This window comes from Lepidochelys kempii, chromosome 1 (genome assembly GCF_965140265.1).
Source record: "Lepidochelys kempii isolate rLepKem1 chromosome 1, rLepKem1.hap2, whole genome shotgun sequence".
NCBI lineage: Eukaryota > Metazoa > Chordata > Testudines > Cheloniidae > Lepidochelys > Lepidochelys kempii.
The window spans coordinates 110,004,031-110,027,708 of NC_133256.1; the positions used below are offsets into that span (position 1 = coordinate 110,004,031).

Genomic DNA, 23,678 nt, shown 5'->3' on the forward strand with positions numbered 1-23,678 from the left:
AATCAGAAATAAAGTGAACAGCGTACACTTGGTATTCTGTGTTGTAATTGAAATCAATATATTTGAAAATGTAGAAAACATCTACAAATATTTAAAGAAATGGTATTCTATTATTGTTTAACAGCACAATTAATCAAAATTAATTTTTTAATCACTTGACAACCCTAATTATTTTGTAACACGTCCTTACATAAAAGGGAGAAGATTAAGCGAAGGATGAAAGTTTAAGATACTTCAGTCAAATAAATTCCTTATTGACAGATAGAATACATGAAATTGTTAAACTGCAAGTTTCCTGTCTACTCACATTATTAGCAAAAATTCGAAGGTCAAGTGCTACAGCATACATAATAGGCAAAGCCCTACAGAAACAAACAAAAAAAATCAATAAATTTATTATGCATGAGTAACTAACCCCATATTGCAGGTTAAGCCACACAAGTTACTTTTTAGTCCATATGGACGTAAGTGTTGCTGGTGGCTATACAATTCCCTATATATCCAGTTTTCCTTTCCTTAAACCTTACCAAAAAAAAATCACATTTTATAGGAAAATGTCTTTAAAAGGTCAGTGTTTCACACATCATTACTTGCAGTAAATGAATAATGCAGTTAATTAATCTCCAGGTGACAAACTGTCAAGCAGAATATCATTCTGCAATCAATGCTTTACTTAAAGGGAAACAAAGTACGTTTGCTAAACAATTTGAATCGACAAATGAACAGATTTTGGGCTTGAGTCCCTTATAGAAATTCGAAAGAGCAGAGTGACATAACAGTTTTAATTAGTAAATACCTGGTGTACACAACTGAAACAAATCATTATAGATAATGAAAGTTATTTTTATGGTGGTATCTTAATTGAACTATGGTCGCATTTTGGGATGAAAGGTAGCAGTAACAATCATCTAGATCTGTTCACCTGCCTAGTTACTAACATAACGACATTTATAAAGTACTTACCAGTTTTCTTCTTTATGTGCTTGAAATGCTCGCAGGAATGATGTGTTATATTTAGGAGAACATAGCACACAATTTACAAAGTGACCCAGGAAGTAAAATGGGATAGGTGTAAGAGGCTGTATAGTATGCCCTATTTCTGAGTGTAGAAGACTGCAAAAAAAGGCAACAGATCAGGAATCGGAGTGTAGGGGCACATAAGGGAGGAGTCCAGCTCTACTGCATGCTACCTCTTTTACCCTGACTGAGGGAGCACAGTGCCCCGCACATGGGAGTGGGAGAGGCCCAAGGAAGGGAACGGGATAGTGGCTCTTTGCAATATCATCATCCTCTCTACATTATGTGGGGGACTGCAGAAGACTAATTCTCTGGCTTGGGGGCAAGTGTACTTTTCTTTGACCCCAAAGAGAAGGGGGAAATTTTATTTGGATTTCATTGGTTACAAGTCTAAATAGCTAAAATTTTAGACACACACATACACCAAACCACATTTATATTTCGTAATCCCATCACATTTGAAAGCATTTCGCCCTCCTCAAACATGAAGTTATCCCAGATACACACATTTATGAGCTCTCAAATGAACTGATGGAAAAGGATATTGTACTATAACGGTCTGGCATTTGTAAGCTTCAATAAAGTCATGGTTTCCAACAGCGTAAGTACATCTGTCAAAAAAAAAAGCAGTAAGGAGGAAACTGAAAAGTGTTTTATATTTAAAGAGTAGCTTAATATATTAGTCTCTCTTTCTCTCTAGCTAAATTAAAGCTTTGCAGTTTATTTTAGTAACAGGCTTATTAGAAGTATTCTTAAACAGCAATAAATATGGGAATTGAATACTGAGTGACAATGTAAATAAACTGGCAATTTCACACAATACATTATGCAGCAAAAGATCTGAACGCATCAGTTTTAAATGACCTCTCTACAATTGTCATTCAACATAACCTAGATAGATAAATTTTCAAGATTCTTGAAATGAGAGAAAATTAAAAAAAGACATCAACTTGACCTCTATTTAACTGTAAAAAATATTAAATAATATTTAATAATATTAAAGAATATTAATTAATTAAAATAATAAGTAAAGAAATATTTTGCATACTAAAGATGCATGAGAGAGCTCTGCCAGTTTTCATAGGTCTAGAATCACTTTTTCCTATTTAAGAAATGTCTCTTTCCCCTGTTGTTGTTTGTTCACTTTTGTGTCTGTTATTGCTATTAAAAGCAATAGCACTTTTGCAACGCCTGGAAAAGGGCATTCATCATCAACAAGGTGGTGACATGGACTATACATAAAGTGCTATCAAAATCCACATAGTAAACTCAAAAAAAAAAAAAAAAAAAAGCAATCAGTAAATGTTTTCTGTATCATTTATTTATAGCAATTTTAGGGATTATTTATAACAGTAGCAGGTACACAATTTTCAGATGAAGGTGTGATCCCCCCCCCCCAATTTGACAGTGACCTTTCAAATAAATCAGATCAATTCATGGAGTCCCTTCCTCTTTCTACCTGGATACATCAAAATTCAAACTCTCATTCTTAATCCATCTTTACCTTAAGTGAGCAGCAAACATTTCATCATATGGTGGCTCCAGAACTTGTTGACATTTGTCTTCTGGAGATGGAAGCTAATCATAGAACAAATCAATGGAACATAAATGTATAAAATTGCACAAAAAACATATGCGTTTTTTAATCAAGCTAGTATTTTTATACATACACGCCTTCGCTATATATTAGAACATTAACAGTCACTCATTGTAGAGGAAAAATGGAAAATTAAGGAGAATCAATGTTAAGGATGGGGGAGGGGAGGGAAAGAGCATACCATGGAGCGAGATCAAGAGATAAACAAGGGAAAGAGAGAGAAACCAAACCAGAAAGGTGTGCTGCTCTGGCCTATTAAACAATTTTTTCAATAAAAGAGCCATATGACAGAGCAAAAAGAAACAGTACACACAAAAAGGGAAGGGGAAAGAACAAGTGACAGATTAGTGACAATGACAGAGTTTACTTCTCAAATACTACAGTGAAGTATAAAAACCTGAACAGAATAGAATTTCCATGTTTCACTGTATTTCTCTGGACAGCATCCTACAATTGTGTTAAGTTGTATTGTGGAGGGAAAGAGGAGAGATGGATGCTAATAGCAATAGTCACTAATGGAATAACATTATATTGCTGCTTCAGTTGACCCTGGGTTAAGTCCAGTTTTTTAAAACTGCATACAACACCATTAAGTCTTATAGAATTTTAAAAGACATTTTAAACCAACCAAAGGAATTTTATAATAAGGATGTCATTCTCTGTTGAGGTCTATAGCTAGTATAAACACTCTATAGATAAAATATAACTTGATTAAACTCTAATATTTTGAAGAGTTATTTTCTATAGAACTGCTGCTCACTTTTATATTTTGTAAGATTTTGTTTTTCTCTGTAAGAGCAGTGGCAGAAAATTGTTTTTCCCTAACTAGGCTCCCCTTTCTGCAGCAAGAGAGTTTGGGTTTGTTTTGTGGGGGATTTTTTGCTTACATGTTTGTTATGCACACTATTCCTTTCTGTGTTAATTTCTTCAGAACTACCTGAATATTTCCATCTAAGCTCCCAGAAATTTCATGCAAATGAGCAAATTCCTGGACCTTTCAGAGACTCTTTGAAGTTAATAGAGGTCTGCCTGTGCACCTCACCTTGCAGCATAGATGCTGACTTTTGGTTTTGCTGGTGGATACCCCATCCTGGCCCCGCCCCCTTCCCCACGCCCACGCCCCTTAGATCCCCTCCCCTGAGCGCCTCCCACTCACTCTTTTCTGCCCCCTCCTGCCGTAAGGGCGAGGTATGCATGTTTGGGGGGTGCCCAGCCTCCCCCCCCACCCCAAAACTGGCAATTTTCAGCATATTTATACACTTCTTTCATATTCTAGTCATTGAATGTGTGTCTATCGTTGGTATCTCTATGTAATCATTATTAAAATAGTAATGAACTACATAATTACATCATCATAAATTACAGTATAATTAAAATCATTACACTCAGCTACAAGCTGTCTTCACTAACATCCCAGTGTAAAGACATTACATTGGCTCTGTGCTTCACACCTACTTAGGGCCAATTTGGGATCTGAGGGCCACTGATGGCTGTGGGAAGGAGGCAGATGGGAGGGACAAGCAGTAGGGAGTCTCTCCCCTCTTCCTTCCTGTCAATCTCTCTCCCTCTCCTTTCTTCTCTAAGTCCTTGTCCCCTTCCTGATGTTCCCCCTTCTTGCTTCCCACCCCATGTCCCTTTTCCCATCTCTCTCTCTCTCTGTTCCCCACCTCCTGGTGGCTCTGTCTAGTGCCTGCCCCACCCACACACTGAAAGCAGCAGAGGCGGCTCCCCCTCCTTGGGGTAGGAAGGGTTGCCTTGTGGTTAAAGCACACGTCTGGGGCTCAGGTGTTCTGGGTTTGGTTCTCTGCTCTGCCACAGACTCCTTGCTTAGCCTTGGGAAAGCCACTTCACCTCTTTGTGCCCTAATCCCACCTGCCAAATGGGGTTAATACTGACCCTGCCTCCTAGGGTAAATCCATTCATGGCTCTGTGATGACGGGGGAAATGGAGATACCAAGGTGGGTAGATCTGGGCTGAATTTCTCCACAACCTCAGAGTGAGAGCCAGCTCCTCGCAGGGCGGATGGGAGAGAGAGGGGCTCAGGCCACCTCTGCACAGAGGCGGGTCGGGGCTTTAGCCCTGAAGCTTCTCTCACTAAGGTAGCTGGGGCTCCCAAGCTGGGGTCTTCAGCACCACATCTTCTGCTAGGATCTGGGGCTTCTCCCAGCTCCACCCAATGCAGCTCCTGCTGGGGTCAGGGGGGCGCTTCTACTCCCCCCACCCAGAGCAGCTCCTGACGGGGTCTGAGCTTTTCCTCCCCTGTCTCCCTCAGTGCAGCTCCTGCTGGGGTCCAGGGCTTTTCCTCCCCTTAATCCGCCGCTGCACCCATCAGCCCTAACCTAGCTGGGCTCCCTTGGGTCACCTAATGCCTGCTGTGGCCAGAGTTGAGCCTGGCAGGGAGGGAGAAACCATACTGGTGGACACCATGGCCACCAGCCCAAGAGGTGTGTGCGGCGTGGCCCCAGATGAGCAGGGGCTGGCTGCACCGCTGCTGATAGCCCGGCACTCCCACCCACCCCTAACCCTTAGGCTTTTTTTTTTTTTGGGGGGGGGGGGGGGTTGAGGCTCACTCAGCCCCTGCTGGAGCAGGGAGGTGCGAAACAGCTGATCTGAGCCTGCCTGCCAAACAGCTGACTGCAGCTGTGCCCAGGCAACCCATACCAAACAGCACATCTGCAGAGGCACCCGCTCAACAGCTGCTACCTGGCTGCCTACAACTGGTCATCCTGGTGGGTGGTGAGCACGCCCTATTTTTTTTTAATGGGTGCTCCAGCCAAGGAGCACCCACAGAGTTGGCGCCTATGCCTTGCAGGATTGGGGCCTTGGTTTGTTAGTGTAACTGATTCTTGTACCTGAAGCCTGGGATTTGCAACATGAGGATGCTTAAATGACACCAATTCTGCACAAAACAATCCATCTCTGGAATCAATGGCTTCTAGAACCTATCGAAGAAAAAATTACACACCTTAAGGAACAAGATCTAGCCTTAGCTATGTAACACACATTGCCACATAACTATTAAAAATCATCCTCTTGTGATGACATTTGCATTCTTGTCAATGACTCTGTGAATATTTTTCAGAGTAACAGCCGTGTTAGTCTGTATTCGCAAAAAGAAAAGGAGTACTTGTGGCACCTTAGAGACTAACCAATTTATTTGAGCATAAGCTTTTGTGAGCTACAGCTCACTTCATCGGATGCATACTGTGGAAAGTGTAGAAGATCTTTTTATATACACACAAAGCAAGATCTTCTACACTTTCCACAGTATGCATCCGATGAAGTGACCTGTAGCTCACGAAAGCTTATACTCAAATAAATTGGTTAGTCTCTAAGGTGCCACAAGTACTCCTTTTCTTTCTGTGAATATTAATTTCTCATATGTTATTCCCAAGACGTTTTAGTTTGGAAGATACATTAAAATTCTTGAACAGGAAAAAGCCATACACATTTATTTTTCCTTAGTTGTACAAAGTGGCTCAGATCAGTGACCTCACAGGGTCATTGGGGGGAGGGATAGCTCAGTGGTTTGAGCACTAGCCTGCTAAACCCAGGGTTGTGAGTTCAATCCTTGAGGGGGCCATTTAGGGATCTGGGCCAAAAATTGGGGATTGGTCCTGCTTTGAGCAGGGGGTTGGACTAGATGACCTCCTGAGGTCCCTTCCAACCCTGATATTCTATGAACTCTATGAACAAGGCAATTATATGGGTCTACTGTCTTTCACTGGCAGTAGTTAGACAGAATTAGAAACTTTGTTTAACAACTATAGACAGACTTTAATGAATAAAAAGTATACTTGCAGCCATAAATCAAGTTTTAAATATTTTACACTGGAATTGCTGAAAGGAAGGATAGTTTGGATTTCATTAATAAGGACCCTTAAATGTATTTCACATACATATTAGTATTTAATAACACAACCTAATCATAAAAAGATTAATCCTGCCTTCCCTACTAAGAAAAACTTCCCCTTTAATTAAAGGGGAAGATTTTCTTAAGTAGGAATTACAGGACTGGACCCAGAGCATCTTTGCGAACTCCCTTAAATTGGAGTTTTGGGTATGGATGGGATACAGGATTGGGCACATGGCATTATTCTTGTCTACACTATTCAGGAAAAGGTATTCCCACTTCTAAATCAGCAGCAGAAACCAAATTAGTACTAAGGTCAGCTAAGAATTTCAGTGAAGAAATAAAGCATTATTAAACAGTTCAGTATAGTCCATATACAATCAATTAGTTTAGTTCCATGTTGACTTTATCTTCAGAGTTTACTTTGTAAAAAAACCAACAAAAAACCCACGTTTGATGCAAAATTCTCAAGAATTAGAAAAATCTAAAAATATGAACATGTGGTCAATAATCTGAAAAAATTTGGACAATAAAATAGCTTATCTTTGTTATTTCAGTTAAAAAGCCTGATGACAGACCTAGAAATTTAAGTTTCAATAATGTCCTATCATGATCAAATATACTGCAATGCAAGGATTATTTAAAGGGACATGATCAATTCAAAAATCACAATGTTTTGCCTCATATTTCCATGAATGACATTTTAAACAACAACAGATTAAAAAAAGGAAGTATTTACAGTTTTACTTCTTACATTTGACAACATGTTGTAAACTGTCATTTCACAGATTCATTTATTATATTAAATTTCCTATGGTTTTGTGGGTCTGTCACTTAGCAACAGATCGGGGAAAAACCTTTTCTAAAGATATAAAAACATGACTGATAAACCACAGAAATTGGGAAAGGGGCTTAGGCAGCTAATATTTAACTTTTGGCTCCTTTTGCGGAACTGACCAAGTTTGACATGTCTCATTAAGGTGCTTAAATAAGAGTGTGTATTACATTTGACAAAGAAGGAACCTTTATAGCAAGTATATTTGGGCCTTGATCCTACAGTTGCGTCTATTAATGCAGACCCCAGTATCTGTGCAAAGCCTCACTGGGTATGTTTACACTGCAGCTGGGCGCAAACCTCCCAGCTGGAGTAGACAGACTCATGCTAGCAGAGCTTGAGGTAACATACTAAAAAGAGCAGTATGAAAGTTGTGGGTCCAGCGGAGACTTGGGCTAGCCCCCAGTCTCAGAAGCAGGGAGGCGGGTGGGCTTGAGAGCCTGAGCTACCCTCTGTGCTGGACCATCCACGCTGGTGTTTTTAACGTGCTAGCTTGAGCTGAGCTAGTGTGTCTGTCTACTGGGGCTGGGAGGCTTGCTCTCAGCTGCAGTACAGACATGCCCACTTCCTAAAGATGCCAGAGCCCACACTAACAGATCCTATCACACGATTGGGGGCTACATATTTATATAGGCCCCGCATTTTTTAAGCGCCATACGAATGTTACTTTGTTTTCATAACAGCCTTAGGAGACGCTTCCCTAATTATCACTTCCCATACTCTCGGTTGCCTTTTCTTGAACAGGGTAACTTATCTGGAGCGTGGAGAAAAACAGGGAATGGTGCCGGCAAATAAAACCCACTTACCTGCTGCAAATACTGGTTGATGGTGATGTGCGCCATGGACGGACCAGCGGGCCAGGCAAGTGCTGGAGATCAAGCGCGGGGCGTGTCCTGTGCGGCCAAGGAAACAGAAGTGTCACCGCGAAACGGAGTTAGCACGACTGTCCCCCACCTCCCCGCGGGGCCAGCGTGGGGTTTCCACCAACTCACTCAGCCCGGAGCAGCCCCCGCAGCCCCACCCCCCAGGAGCGGAGCCAGGCACAGGGCACAGCAACGGGGCGGGGGGGGGGGTTTCCCAGGGCGCGCGTCACTCCCCTCCCCCGGGGCTCCCCCGCACCCACTGACCAGGCTCGCAGCGCCGCGCCCGCCTCACTCCATCACACCACGTGGGTGGGGCAACCGCCCGGCGCTTCCGTCTCCCGCCCGGCGCGCCAGCCCGGCGCGAGTCACGTGACGCGGGCCGGGCAAGCCGCTCACGTGATGACCCGTCCTAGCGCCCCGCCCCGCGCGCCCGACTTGAGTTAAAGCGGAGTTGTTGTCACTCTTCGTCCTGTAGAGTGGGGGCGGGGCTTGATTCTTCTCGCGCGCAGCCGGCGGGGCTGGGAGACGAGCGTCGCGCGCTGCAGCTGAGCGCAGCGTTCCGCCTGCTGCGGGGTGGCCGGGCTGAGAGCCCCCTTGGGAGCCTAGTGACTGCTGTGCGTGCTGGTGCTTCTGCCCGGGCGCTGCTCCCGCACGCGTCCGTCCCTGGGGTGCCTCTGGCTGCGGCGAGCTGGGAGGGCAGCTGGCTCCGGGTGCTGGCTGTCCTCTCCCTCTGTTATATGGAGTTTGGGAGCGTGGGCCCAAAGCCTTGCCTTGTCGTGAGCTAGTGACACTTCTGTTTTAAACACAAAATGCATAGTGTTGTTTTGTAGACCATCTCACTGTGCATGCGTGGCAAAAAGAAAAAAGCATTGTAATACATTTTAATCCGCTGTGACACGCTCTTAATGGTTGTATGCAGTCGGGGGGCTGGAACTGGGGGTATAGGAGTACCCTGTCTTGAAGTAGTAATAACCAAATACCTGGTTTCCATCCTAGGGTTCACAGGTTTGTACAATGGCTTGCAGCACCCATGCTATAATAGCTGTTCTAACATCCCTGCAGGCAGGGTTGTAGCCATATTGGTCCCAGGGCATTAACAAGAGAAGGTGAGTTAAGACAGTGGCTATCAACCTTTCCAACTATTGTACCCCTTTCAGGAGTCTGATTTGTCTTACGTACTCCCAAGTTTCACCGTGCTTAAAAACTACTTGCTTACAAAATCAGACATAGAAATACAAAAGTTTCATGATGCACTATTACTGAAAAATGGCTTACTGTCTCATTTTTACCATATAATTACAAAATAAATCAATTGGAATATAAATATTGTACTTAGTGTATAATCTATAGTGTAGTATAAACAAATAATCGTATGAAATTTAGTTTGTACTGATGTCACTTGTACTTTTTATATAGCCTGTTGTAAAACTAAGTAAATAGCTAGATGAGTTGATGTACCCTCTGGAAGACCACTGTGTACCCCACAGGGGTACATTTACCCCTGGTTGAGAACCACTGGGTTAAGTAATAGCTCTTTTTGGTGAGAGAGACAAGCTTTTCAGCTGCACAGAGCACTTCTTCGGGTCTGGGAAATGTACTCTGTCCCAGCTATATACAAGGTGGAACAGATTATATAGCATAAATTGTTAGTACATATTTCAAGGGACCATGCAAGGTGAAATGGCCTATTAACACCCTTCCAGTACTAGGGAGGAAAGTTGGGGGAAGGGAGTGGCAGCTGGGGTGCATTAGTGGGTTACAGATTGTTGTAATAAGTAGGGTTGTTGATTAATTGCAGTTAACGCACACAACTCAAAAAAATTAATCACGATTAATCACAGTTTTAATCGTACTGTTAAACAATAGAATACCAATTGAAGTTTATTAAATATTCTGCATGTTTTTTACATTTACAAATATTTGCACTGTAAAAATGATATAGTATTTTTCAATTCACCTCATACAAATACTGTAGTGCAATCTCTTTGTCATGAAAGTGCAACTTACAAATGTAGATTTTTTGTTACATAACTGCACTCAAAAACAAAACAATGTAAAACTTCAGAGCCTACAAGTCCACTCAGTCTTACTTCTTGTTTAGCCAATAGCTAAGACAAACAAGTTTGTTTACATTTACAGGAGATAATGCTGCCCTCTTCATATTTACAATGTCACCAGAAAGTGAGAACAGGCATTTGCATGGCACTTTTGTAGCTGGCATTGCAAGGTATTTACGTGCCAGATATGCTAAACATTTGTATGTCCCTTCATGCTTCGGCCACCGTTCCAGAGGACGTGCTTCCCTCCTGATGATGCTCGTTAAAAAAATGCATTAATTAAATTTGTGACTGAACTCCTTGGGGGAGACTTGTATGTCCCCTGCTCTGTTTTACTCACATTCTGCCACATATTTCATGTTAGAAGAGTCTCGGACGATGACCCAGCACATGTTTGTTTTAAGAACACATTCACTGCAGATCTGACAAAATGCAAAGAAGGTACCAATGTGAGATTTCTAAAGATAGCTACAGCACTCGTCCCAAGATTTAAGAATCTGAAGTGCCTTCCAAAATCTGAGAGGGATGAGTGTGGCGCATGATTTCAGAAGTCTTAAAAGAGCAACACTTCAATGCAGAAACTACAGAATCCAAACCACCAAAAAAGAAAAATCAACCTTCTGCTGGTGGTATCTGACTCAGATAATGAAAATGAACATACGTCAGTCCACACTACTGTGAATTTTTATTGAGTAGAATCAATCATCAGTATGGAAGCATGTCCTCTGGAATGGTGTTTGCAGCATGATGGGACATATGAATCTTTAGAGCAGCTGGCACATAAATATCTTGCGATGCTGGCCACAACAGTGCCATGAGAACGCCTGTTCTCACTTTCAGGTAACATTGAAACAAGAAGTGGGCAGCATTATCTCCTGCAAATGTAAACAAACTTGTTTGTCTGAGCGATTGGCTGAACAAGAAGTAGGACTGAGTGGACTTGCAGGCTCTAAAATTTTACATTTTATTTTTGACTGCAATTTTTTGTACATAATTCTACATTTGTACATTCAACTTCCATGATAAAGTGATTGCATTACAGTACTTGTATTAGGTGAATTGAAAAATACTATTTCTTTTGTTTTTTACAGTGCAAATACTTGTAATGAAAAATAAAAAGTGAGCACTGTACACTTTGTATTCAGTGTTGTAACTGAAATCAATATATTTGAAAATGTAGAAAACACCCAAAAATATTTAAATAAATGGTATTCTGTTATTGTTTAACAGTGTGATTAATCGTGATTGATTTCTTTTTAATCACACAATTAATCACGATTCTTTTTTTAATCGCTTGACAGCCCTAGTAATAAGCCATAAATGTAGTGTCTCCATGAGGATGGATTTGATTTAAATCACTAGTCAGAAAGACTCAATTTAATCATGGATTTCTACATAAAAGTGTATTCTTGTTGGTTGTAATAATCTTAATACATATTCTTCACAACTCAGAGATAGATGTAGGTTTCATTTTTAGAAGATACACATTATACATTTTTAAAGTGATTTATTTTGAAAACTTTTCAGATTAGTTTTACAGCTAAATGAGAAAATGAATGATTGTTTGGTTATTTCATTTACCAAAGGTAATTGAAGCAGATATTTATGAAGTCATTGGGAGGTAAACTATCTCCAGTTCAACAGGTTAATCATTAATATTTGGAGGATTTTCTTGCCATGCTGTTTCTGGAGGAGAACATCCCCAGACAGACATTTAAATTGTTTTATTGAAGCAAAACAACAAAGTTATGTATTCTGTATTTTTTCTTCAACAGCAAACATATAATATTTTAACAATGCAAGCACATGAATTTTTGAATTTAGTTAAACATCCAATTTTTTTAAAATCAGGTTTGTTTTTGTTAAAATTGTTTTTAACTAAAATAGTTAAATGAAATATTAAAAAAAACCCAAAAATTAAATCTACTACATCAGCCAGGTCAACATGAGAAATTTAAAATATTGGCTTCTGCAGCTAACTCAGTCGTCTTCACCTTCATTTTCCTGTTTGTTCATAATCTGGAAAAGAAAAACAAGCTTTCCTGCTTTTTCAGGTCCTAAATGATTTATCAATTTGGAATGAATGAGTCCAAAGGAAGAAAATATTCCTTCTATATGGGCAGAAGAAGCTAGTGCTGTTAAAAGTGAGATTATCACTTCAACAGTCTCTGAATCCAAGTGCTTAAGTGACTTCCACCAGTTCACTATTGTGACTTTCTTTAAAACATCATCAGCAAACATGTATTTCTTGAATGGTTCTTTTTCCCCAAACGGGCCATTATAGGTTTTCCTTTCTAGTGAGCGAATGGTATAGTAGATCTCAAAGCAATGAAGGATACACTCAGAAAGACCTCAAGCCTTCTGGAATATGCTGCTCAAATAGTTTCACTTATGTTTTGACTGCCTGTACCTCCCTTCTCACATTTATCTCCAGACTTCTTCTCCTTGTCCAGATCTATTCTGCCCCCAACAATCTTCTTCTATTCACTGAACTTTTTGAAACTTTGCACTTTTAGAGAGAGGTAAGGGATTGACTTTGTGTACACAAATTTGCAGAGGGACAATAGGGTTGAGTTCTGTTATTTCTCACCTCTATATATTATTTATTTAACAACATTTTTGCTGTTAACAAGCATGTTATCTCTGGAGACACAAATCCACAATCTGAGAACTGCAAAACTAAGGATCTCTGATGGTGTCTTCTAGACTTAGCACTGAGTCCCATTGGATAGATAGAAAGATTAACCTAAATAATCTATACAGAAGCCCCGTAGCCCCGTAAAATTGGTCCCTAATCCATGAACTATAGGAACTCATTTACAAAACTTTTCTTAAACATTACAGGAATATACTGTCTCATACTATAGAATTAGAATTTATAATCCCTATTCCATGATATCTTTGAGATACATTATATCTTAATTAAAACTATTGTTAGATAGTTTTTTCCCTCAAAAAGCATTTTATCAAAAAAATCTGATTTAAATAAAAAAATCTGATTAATTTTTTTTTAAAAAAACCATTGATTTTTATCCACCCTGGTCACCATTCAGTCCAAGATTTTTAGTCTCTAGCATAATTATGAATTTAAGCTCCCGGGCTCGTTTTTTGAAAGTGTTGTACAGGTTTCCTTTGAGGGTGAGGACTGATAGGTCAGACATAGAGTGATTGCCTTGTGAAAAGAGTTCACCCACAGCTGATGTGATGTTTATGTCTGTCTTTTATCATTTTCCTGTGTGAGTTCATTTGAGATCTTAGCAATTGTCTGGTTTCACCCACATAGTTGCTATTGGGCAACTTATCTCTCACAAACAGAAGCTGGGCCAATACGAGATATTACCTAATCATCCACCTTTTCTCCCTCTAAGTTCTTAATGACACATTTGAGTCAAAAATTTCACAAGTGATCATTAACATGAAAAAAGACTTATGTCCAATTCTCTACTGGGTTGTTACTACTTGTACAGTGTCTTCTATGGTAGGACTACTGAGCTGTAGCTCATGAAAACTTCTGCTCAAATAAATTTGTTAGTCTCTAAGGTGCCACAGGTACTCCTTTTCTTTTTGCGGATACAGACTAACACGGCCGCTACTCTGAAACCTGATTTTAAACAGTGTGCTGTCTAGACCTGCTCTGAGTAGATGTAGAATTTTTAGATGACATGATGGTTAAAACACGGGCTGGTCTACACCTGTGCTCCTATGACATTTACCATTTTTGGAGCTGCTGCAACAGTAGCAAGAGTGGGAAGTTAAGAAAAACAGCTAGTGAAGCCCTCAGCCCTTCTTGTCAGAGGCACCATTTAATTAAGTGGTTAATGTCCATCTCTCTGAAAATAAGGAAGCGTTTTGGGCTGGGAAGAGGAAACTAGGAAAACCAGAAAATGTTGGGCTTTGTGTTTAGAAGGGTGAAAGGTATAAACTTTTACTGTCTTGGCCTGTTTTCTTCCTAAGAAGATGTGTGATGTTACCTAGTTACCGAGATATCTATCTTGACGTAAAAGCTGAGTAGAAACAAGCCACTGGTAGATTCCACCTTGATTGTAGCTCTTCAAGGGCAGCACTATCCCCCCTGGGGTTGACCTCAGCTACAGACAGTGGCAGTTTAGTCACTGGGCCAATGGAGTCTGTGTCCAGGGGCCCCAGCCGGTGCTCCTGCCAGGGAGCAGGGTTGGGATACTGGGGCTTGCCCTGCTCTGCCCGGTGCTCCTGGCCCCATGCCCTGACCCTGCTCCCCAGCAGGAGCACCGGGGTGGTGCGGGGGAGGCTAGTGGGAGGACAGCAGGCGGAGGGGCCCCCACTTGCTCTGGCCCAGGGCTCCAGAAAACTGTAATCCATCTCCGGCTACAGAGAGGTACAAAATTAGTGTTTGGTCTCCACTCGAATTTTGTACCTAGGTGGCTGCCTATCTCAGTGAGAAAACTACAGACTTTTGCCGAGAAGACAAAGCCTTGATGGACAAAAGTTGGGATTTCCAGTGGCGTTAGTGTAAACAGAATAGCAAAATAATTGGATCGGCTGAAACACGTGGTCGGCTACGGCCATGGAGCTCCTCAGTAAGGTGACGTTACCGTGACTGAACTAGCGCGGCTGGAGAGCAGCCCCGCTTCGGCCCGGGGAGAAGGGCCGGAGGGAGACGCGCCGCTCACGGGGGATCCGCCGCTGCTCCTCACCCGCTGCGTCTCGGGACCCTGGCCCGGGCTGAGGCCGCTTCGCTTTCTTGCGCGGCCTCTGGGGGAGCCGGGCGGCGCCTCCTGCCGGCTGCGCCCGCGGGCCGACGAGCGGAGCCGTCGCTCTCCCCACGCCAGGGAGGGGCCCGAGTCCGGCCGGGGGCGCCTCGCGGGCGCTTTAACCCCCTGCGTCCGGCGCGAGGGCGGCAGCGGCAGCGGCCGCCTCAGGCCTGGTCTCGGGAGCCATCTTGTGAGCGAGGCCGCGCTGCCTACGCGGCGGAGCCGGCGGCAGCCTTGGCCGGCCTGCCCCCCGCCCCCTCTCCGCGGGGCGGGGTTGATGGGGCCCCCGGAGCCGGGGCGACGCGGGGGGAGGCCGGGCTGGCGGTGACTCTCCGCCCGCCGGACAGAGCAGCAGCAGCCGCAGCCGGCGCTTCCAGCCGGCGGCCGGGCCCGGGGGGGCGGGAGCCGCGCTCCGGCACGAAGGGGGCGGCCATGGCCGGCGAGCCGCAGAAGAAGCCGCACCTGTCGGCCCTGGTGGGACACACCAACGGGCTCACCAAGCCCGCCTCGCTGGCGGCGGCCGCGGGAGCCCGGGCCGGGGGCGGCGCCGCCGCCGCCTCCAAGAAGCTCGTGATCAAGAACTTCAGAGGTGGGCCGGGGGCCGAGGGTTTGGGGGTCGGGAGCGGGCGAGTCCCCAGGGCCTGGCGGCGGCTCGAAGCATCCCAAGTTTCTCCCGCACGGCCGGGCTCGGCCGCAGCCACTGGACCCCGCGGCCCTGTCCTGACCTGAGTTTACTCTACTCCTGGCCCTGCTGCCCCCGCCCCTTCCCCAGAGAGGGAGGCGGCTGGGAGGGGCCCTGACTGCGGGCTGCTGCGAACAGTGACAGGCAGGGCAGGGTCAAGAGCGGCCGCCTGAGGACCCTGCCCTGTGGTGCGGGGGGGGGCGGTGTGTGTAGCCTCCGGACCGCTCTCCAGCCCGAGCTCCAGGGGCCTGTGGTGCACCCTGCGCCCCATGGAGGGCAGCAGCCGCCGCCAGCGCCGCTCCTCTGGTCATGTGCTGTGGGGTCTGCTCCAGCTCCTTCCTCACCAACAGATAGGTGCCAGGCTGGGTTTGCTCTGGAAACTGACTGCGAAAAGGTCTTAACTTGGCTAACTTGCGCTCGGTGCCTCCCTCCACAGGTACAAGGGCCCTTAGTCAGCCAGCCTGTTCACTGTGTCTAGGCAATCACTTTTTTGGCAAACAAGGGCCTGATCCTCAAGGAAGTTAGGTTTCAGAGTAGGAGCCCCGTTAGTCTGTATTCGCAAAAAGAAAAGGAGTACTAGTGGCACCCTCTCTAAGGTGCCACTAGTACTCCTTTTCTTTTCTCAAGGAAGTTAATTCAGCTTACTTACATATATGAAATTCTGAGCACAGGGGCCCTAGTGTAGCTCTCATCTTTAGGTCTCAAAGACAGGTCAATATTACTGGGGTACTGGAACAGTTTTTCTACTGGGGGTGCTGATGATGGAAACCATGTATTTGGTTTCAGAGTAACAGCCGTGTTAGTCTGTAGTCACAAAAAGAAAAGGAGGACTTGTGGCACCTTAGAGACTAACCAATTTATTTGAGCATGAGCTTTCGTGAGCTACAGCTCACTTCATCGGATGCATATCGTGGAAACTGCAGCAGACATTATATACACACAGAGATCATGAAACAATACCTCCTCTCACCCCACTGTCCTGCTGGTAATAGCTTATCTAAAGTGATCATCAAGTTGGGCCATTTCCAGCACAAATCCAGGTTTTCTCACCCTCCACCCCCCCACACACAAACTCACTCTCCTGCTGGTAATAGCCCATCCAAAGTGACAACTCTCTTCACAATATGCATGATAATCAAGGTGGGCCATTTCCTGCACAAATCCAGGTTCTCTCACCCCCTCACCCCCCTCCAAAAACCACACACACATTACTTCAAGCGAGGGGGTGCAGCGGCACCCCCAGCACCTTAAGTTCCAGTACCACTGAATATTACCATCACTGTTTTACAGAGAGGGGAAATGAGGCATAAAAAAGTGAAGTGATTTGTCCATAATCACACAGCACATCAGTGGTGTAGTTGGCAGCAGAACCCAACCTCCCCTGTCTAACCAGTCCTGTGTCTGGCATCTGTACTGCCTTAGTATTCCCTTTCCTCATCTCAACTAAGTGATGCAGCTTTATATATAGACAACAGTTTTAGTTGCAGTCTTTTCCACTGAATGCATCTGATGAAGTCAGCTGTAGCTCACGAAAGCTTATGCTTATGCTCAAATAAATTTGTTAGTCTCTAAGGTGCCACAAGTCCTCCTTTTCTTTTTGCGGATACAGACTAACACGGCTGCTACTCTGAAACCAGTCTTTCTGATGTTTCAGTTAACATATATTTTATTACAGAACATGCTGTTATGTGTAGAAAGTTCTATTACCCACAGTGTAGTTAGAGATTATGTATATCGATGGTTTGGTGGTCAGTTACTCTTTAAAGAATATATAGAAAATAAATTTAGATAGTGTTGAAACTAGAGTGGTGTCAAAGATGTTGCAGTAGAACACATTAGTTTGCTAGTGTTTGGAATGTAAGTTTAAGCTTTATTAAATAAAAAACCTTAAATTGCAACACTTACTTCTTGTGTGCATTCTGAGGTACTATCCTTGGATGTTTTACAAATTTTGTCCAGAATCATGCAAGCCGCTCTAGCTGGGCAGATATATTTTAGTAGGGACCTGTGCATGTGAAGAGGGGCAGCCCCCGTGAAGCTTCTTACAGGAGCAGGGCCTTTGTATGCCACCATTCAGAGATAAAAATGGCACTTAGTGGCTTTTGCCGTATTATATGTTATTACAAATATTCCTTTATTTTAAAAAAATATTTCAAGCTTAAAGTGTGAAGTGAAATCCAATACGTCTTTCACTTTATTAAATTATTCCAAAAGTATTTTAAAAGATATAGCTTTAAGCAAGCTTGTATTGTGGGTTCAGTTTCTGCTTGTATCTGGTTTTACAGAAAGACCTAAATTGCCTGATAATTATACACAGGACACATGGCAGAAGCTTGATGAAGCAGTGAGAGCAATACAAAGTAGCACCTCCATTAAATACAACCTTGAAGAGCTCTACCAGGTAAGAGTCAAGGTTTTGTGGGGTTTTATTTTTGTTTTGAACTAGGAAAGTGTTAGAGCATAATACTGATTGCTTTGGAATTTTTATTGTCATAAACATTTAAATATAAATGGGATTTTTGTGTTTGCAATGTATATCATCAGGCTACTGATAAAGTCAGTATTCTGCTCCTAACGTATGTTTGCCATTTTCTAGATCAGTGTCTCCCCAAATGTTGTCCTTGGAACTTTCTGGTGGTCCATGGAGAGCCAGCAGGATTGGGGCCTGTGATAAATTAAAGTTGGGGGAGGGGGGCAGGGAGAAGCTTCGTTTTATGGACACCCAGCCAGCCAGTTAGCTATAAAATCCCTCTTAGTAGCTGTTCTCTACTTGCCTTACATGTAAAGGGTTAAAAAGTCTCTCTGGGTTACATAGGTAAAACGAAGGGAATGGGCACTTGACCAAAAGAGCCAATGGAAAGACTAGAACTTTTTAAAATTGGGAAAAAAACTTCCCCTTGGTCTGTCTGCTGTTGTTCTCTGGAGAGAGGGAACAGAGCAACTATGCTGTAAGAAGCTTTGGGCCAGGTATGAAAAATCACCCGAATCATATCTAGAAACTACTCACTTGAAACCCCCAGATACGTAAGTAGGTCAGGAAATGTTTAGGAAGACGCGATTAGATTTATCTCTTTTTATTTCTTTATGGCTTGTGAACTCCTCTGTGCTAACCACAAATGCTTTTGTTTTGCTTGTAACCTTTAAGCTGGACCTCAAGGTTATTCTTGATGCTTAATTCTTGGTTTTTTTAACTCTAGCAATAGCCTAAGTTTCCAAATGTATTTTCTTTCTTTTTGTTTTTAATAAATTTTATCTTTTTAAAAAACAGGATTGGATTTTGTCCTGAGAGGTTTGTGCACATGTTATTTAATTAGTTGGTGACAACAGCTGATTTCCTTTGTTTTCTTTCTCAGCTCTTCCCCGGATTTTGTTTGTGTGTGTGTGTGTGTGAAAGGGCTTGAGGATACCCTACAGGAAGGAATTCCTGGGTTCTCAGAGGGGTTTTGCACTTGGGTGGTGGCAGCATCTACCATCCAAGGTCAGAGAAAAGCTGTAACCTTGGAAGTTTAATATAAGCCTGGAGTGGCAAGAATTAATTTTTAGAGTCCTTGTTGGCCCCCACCTTCTGCGCTCAAAGTGCCAGAGTGGAGAATCAGCCGTGCTGGGGTCCATCTAACTAGCTAGTCATATTGAGGGCTGTGGAAGGATACATTTTGGCAGGGGTCAGAATGGGGAAAAGAGAGGGGAATAAGTGGTCATACTCTCCCAAACTCTGCTGGTTCTGGATGTTGAAATGAGATGTTACTCTCACTAGATTATGTAGATACCCATAGTAATAATTGGTTCTCTACCTTGCATGCTTTGGTCTGCAGTGAAATAGTTAACAATGTTACAATATTCATTATCACAATTAAGCTTCAGAGTCAACACCCCTGGTTCAGACCTGGCTGGGCAACAACACATTTTGACTATTATATTTACATGACAATTAGAGACTTTAAAACTCTTGTTTAAAATAATGAAACAATATTGCATGAAGGGGTAAATGACATATCCATTACTTGTTTCCTTCTTTACTCCCTTTCTGTTTTGTTTTTAAATATGATCAGTTTTCAGTTGTTTTCCTCAATATTCTTTTTTACAGCTTGTGTATTTTATGGCACATAAAATAAGAATATTTATAAATTTCAGTAACTCCGGCATTGCAGAACCAAGGCCCTCGTCCTGCAAGATGCACCACCTCTTTGTGCAACTGAAATGAGTGAGTTTCTACATGGGCATGCATGGAACTCATTGCTAGAGCCCTGTGGGGATACAAAACTTGTATCCAAATCCAATTTACAAACATGATCTGCAGATATCTGCATCCATATGTGTTGATATAAAGCAGATATCCTCATTTTTGCAGGGCTCTACTCATTGCAGTATTGCGGCCTAAGAAATTGTATATCACCAGAAGTGGTCTACAGGTTTCATTGGAGTTCTGTGGTGGTTTTGGGGTCATTAGCAGAAAGCATGCTGGGAGCTAGCAGTCTGCATTGGGTGTGAATGTTAAAGACCTAGAAATAATAATTATTGGTAAAGGCTTGATTGCCCTTTCCTCCCTGATCCTGTGGGGGCATTTAACATATAGTTCTAAAAATACTTTCTTTTTTTATTCAGTACTACCTTTAGAATAAATGGATGTAAATTGTTCTTTTAAATAGACAACTTGACTTGTAGTATTTACATTCTGGACATTGTAAGACAGCAACATTTCAATTGAATAACATTGATCCGTATTTAAGGGTTTTAAGCTCAAGGCTGAAAAATCGTAACTGTTTTTTGTGCGTTCTTATTTGAAAAAAGTCCAGATGTTTGTCATTTCGTTTGAATTGCTTTCAAAAGCTGAGAGGAGATTATAGTAGCATGGGCATGAAATCATCAAGGCCTGGACAAGAATTTTGGTGGGTGGGAAGGAAGGGAAGGGATGGGCTGGATTTTTGGATATGTCATAAAAGAAAAAGCAAGGAGATTGCTGTTTTACCTGTTTGTACGCTAATTTGCAAAACTTAATTCATAATGGCAAATCATTAATTCATAACGGATCTTCCGGTCATGAGTGCTAATTAACAAGGTTCCACTGTGTGTTTCTGTGCACGCTTCTTCATTCACCTAGAGAAGGAGAGAGAAGATAATTCAGACTTGACTAGAAATGTGATTACAGATCATTTTAAGTGTCTGATGTTGGATATGAAATCATGCACAGGGAGGAATTTGTGCGTATAGGTTCTCTTTATCCTCTGATCTTTGTGGTCTTTACTCATCATTATGAAAGGAGACCAGCATGCCTGCAGAAACCCATGTGTTAAGCAGGTTGGTCTGCCACATAAACAAAAGCTATAATCATCTGTCATTTCCCATGTTGTTGTTGATTACTGCAAATAATTACTGGTGAGTAAAGTCTAATTAAAATCAGTCACTGAGTTTTGAAATTTGGGAAGAATTTGCAATAATGATGCCTAAGCCTACAGTGCTTGCTAAAATATTTAGCTTGGAGATATTTGGAAAAAGTAGTGATTTTGTACAAATAATAGTTGTGCCATATCTGAAGTCTCACTCTTCTTCACCGATCTGAGCCTTCAGCTAAGCTAAAAGTAAAATAAACAGAGCAATGCTTTTCAAATGTTTTGTAATCCCTTTACTCCGGGGTTGGTGATTTCCTAATATAGAATCATAGATATGTAGGGCTGGAGGGAACTTGAGTCATCTAGTCCATTTCCTCCTCTCCTCTCTTCCCCCTACCTCCGCCCCATGCTGAGGCAGGGTCAAGTATACCTATACCATCCCTGACAGGTGTTTTTCTAACGTGTTCTTAAAAACCCATCATTAGTTCGGTCTATGGGGGTTTGAATAGCAGTGCTCACCAAAGTGCTGTGCTGTAAATCCCGTGTGGATGCCGTGGGCACAAACTAAAAGGTCCCTAGTTCGTATTAACCTAGTCCAAATTGCATGGTAATGTAGACAAGTACTATAATTCTATAATAGAAAATCACCAGTCCTAGGGTGATGGCGTTACAAAGCATTTGATAAAACATAGCTTTGTTTGTTTTTATATATGGTGCACTAGAGAGGAAATGCACTGCTGCTTCCACTGGTGATGATTTATCTTCTGGCTCCAGTGGATTAATTGTATTCCCTTTTCCCTTTGTGACATACTCAGGGTACAATCTAGACTAATGAGTAGCTGTGTCACTCCTGTCTTCTTACCTGGGGTGCCCTTTACACTGCATTGCTATTGTAGCCTACAGTCTGGACTGTTCACAGCCTCCAGCATGTAAGTTACTCCAAGCTGTGTGTGAGCTGTAGCTAGACAGACACACTGTGGCTCTGACCACCAGGGTGACCTCAACTCACTCGCAGTCTTAGACTTTCCCTCAGAAATATATGTCCTGTACTGTCCAGCCCTCTCTGGGACAATACAAGTAAGTAGAAGTCCATTATTTCTTTAAGATAGAAAAGGGCCAGCTTATTATTTCAAATAGTTCTTCAGACACTGCAATTTAAACACTGGATTAGATAAAACAGTAAAACAAATTTATTAACTACAAAGAGAGATTTTAAGTGAGTACAAGTAATGAGGCATAATAGTCAGAAATGGTTACAAGAAAATTAAAGATAAAACACAACTAATGCCTAACTTAACAAATTGTTAAATTCAAAGCAAAGTTTTTCTCCCCACATGTTTTCAATAGTCTTACTGGTCAAACTTCTTAGGCCAGGACCCCTTTTTCTGCTTAGTGGCTGCTTTCTTTGTCCTTTTTTTGTGCGGTACATCAATGGACAGAGAGAGAGAGAGCAAGAGGGAGGAGTGGGTGCCTTGGGCGTTTATTCCCTCTTTTTATATTGTCAATCTCCCTCTTGGAAAACATTTCCATCTGTGAGTCAGGAGAAAGAGTGTCTATATGTAAGGATATTCCCTACTGTTTTTAACACCTGTTTGAACTCCCTTTGTCTCCCTTCCTGCTTGATGACTCTGTTCACTGCTTAAATGCAAATTAAGCAGAGCACAGATTCCTTTGTTTGAGATAGACCTGTTTGCCCACCTTAGTTTGGAACATGTGTTAGTAACATCATATGGAGAAATCTTATAACTTCATGTACAATATTGCCACACATTTTATCAGGACAATATTGACCAGCAAATTGAGTCTTCAAATTATACCTTACAAGACATACCTTATTACAATAGTGATAGGGTGTGGCCACAGGGGTTCATTCTGTTATACGTACCCAGGGTACAATCTGGGCTAATGAGTGGTTGTGTCATCCTGCCCTCTAACCTGGAGTGCCCTTTACACTGCTTTGCTGCTGTAGCCTCCAGTCTAGATTTCTCACAAACGGCTTCCAGCATGCAAGTCACTCCCAGGTAGAGGTGTGTGCGTGCGTGCTGTCGCCCACCCACCCTCCAGCCAGCCAGCCACAACTTGGCTCTCTCCAGCCCCGGTTATATTTCATGGTGACCCCAACACACCCCCAATCTTAGACTTTCCCCCAGAAATGTATGTCTTGTACTGTCCAGCCCTCTCCTGGATCTCTCCTGAGGCCACTAGATGGTGCTGCAGCATCGCATTTTCCCATTCTCCAAGCTATCTGGGGTTTTGATTATCTGATCTGGTCCCGGTCTCAATTAAACTGGATAAACAGGGGTCTGCTGTATATATGTGAGGCAACTTGGATTGCAGTACCTTTATTGTGCAACTGACACCCAATTATATATCTCTTTTCCATCATTTCTAGAGGATAACTAAGCAGCATTCTGTCTATAGAATGTCTAATGCAGAAAACATGTTTGTTGGAGGAAATAAAAGTAATTCTTTTTCCTCTTGATGGAAATAATTAGTGTGCCATTTGTCACTCATGCTTGTTACTTGGTGCTCTTGTCAGACCCGTGGTTGCTTCTGAATGTTCACGTATCAGCTGTCGTCCAACATATTTTTCCTTGAAACCATGCTTGGCAAGGAGATTGTGATCATTCTTGAATATGACGCTCCCTTTGGTTATCCACCACAATGTCACCTCCAGATTGCAGAGAACTCTACTTGTGTCTAAACAAGCCTGTTCA

At 42.7% G+C, this 23,678-nt stretch overlaps 2 protein-coding genes across 4 annotated transcripts in view; one reads left to right on the forward strand and one right to left on the reverse strand.

Annotated features, from left to right (window-relative positions):
* Positions 1-15,718, reverse strand: part of PCID2 (PCI domain containing 2) — a 32,605-nt gene extending 16,887 nt beyond the window's left edge. Inside the window, exons 1-8 of one of the 2 annotated variants that reach the window (XM_073350435.1) lie at positions 14,896-15,718; positions 8,430-8,958; positions 8,109-8,195; positions 5,467-5,556; positions 2,522-2,595; positions 1,561-1,628; positions 964-1,003; positions 308-362 (exon numbers count right to left, since the gene is read on the reverse strand). In XM_073350435.1, the coding sequence (XP_073206536.1) occupies positions 308-362; positions 964-1,003; positions 1,561-1,628; positions 2,522-2,595; positions 5,467-5,556; positions 8,109-8,144 (363 nt within the window). In that variant the 5' untranslated portion in view covers positions 8,145-8,195; positions 8,430-8,958; positions 14,896-15,718. Of the gene's footprint in view, positions 1-307; positions 363-963; positions 1,004-1,560; positions 1,629-2,521; positions 2,596-5,466; positions 5,557-8,108; positions 8,196-8,429; positions 8,959-14,793 lie in introns of both variants that reach the window. The other variant, XM_073350426.1, reaches the window with a different exon arrangement.
* The window catches only part of CUL4A (cullin 4A), an 84,378-nt gene continuing 75,465 nt past the window's right edge, over positions 14,766-23,678 (forward strand). For both annotated transcript variants that reach the window (XM_073350371.1, XM_073350381.1), the window contains exons 1-2: positions 14,766-15,541; positions 17,920-18,035. In XM_073350371.1, the coding sequence (XP_073206472.1) occupies positions 15,385-15,541; positions 17,920-18,035 (273 nt within the window). In that variant the 5' untranslated portion in view covers positions 14,766-15,384. The remainder of the gene's footprint in view (positions 15,542-17,919; positions 18,036-23,678) is intronic.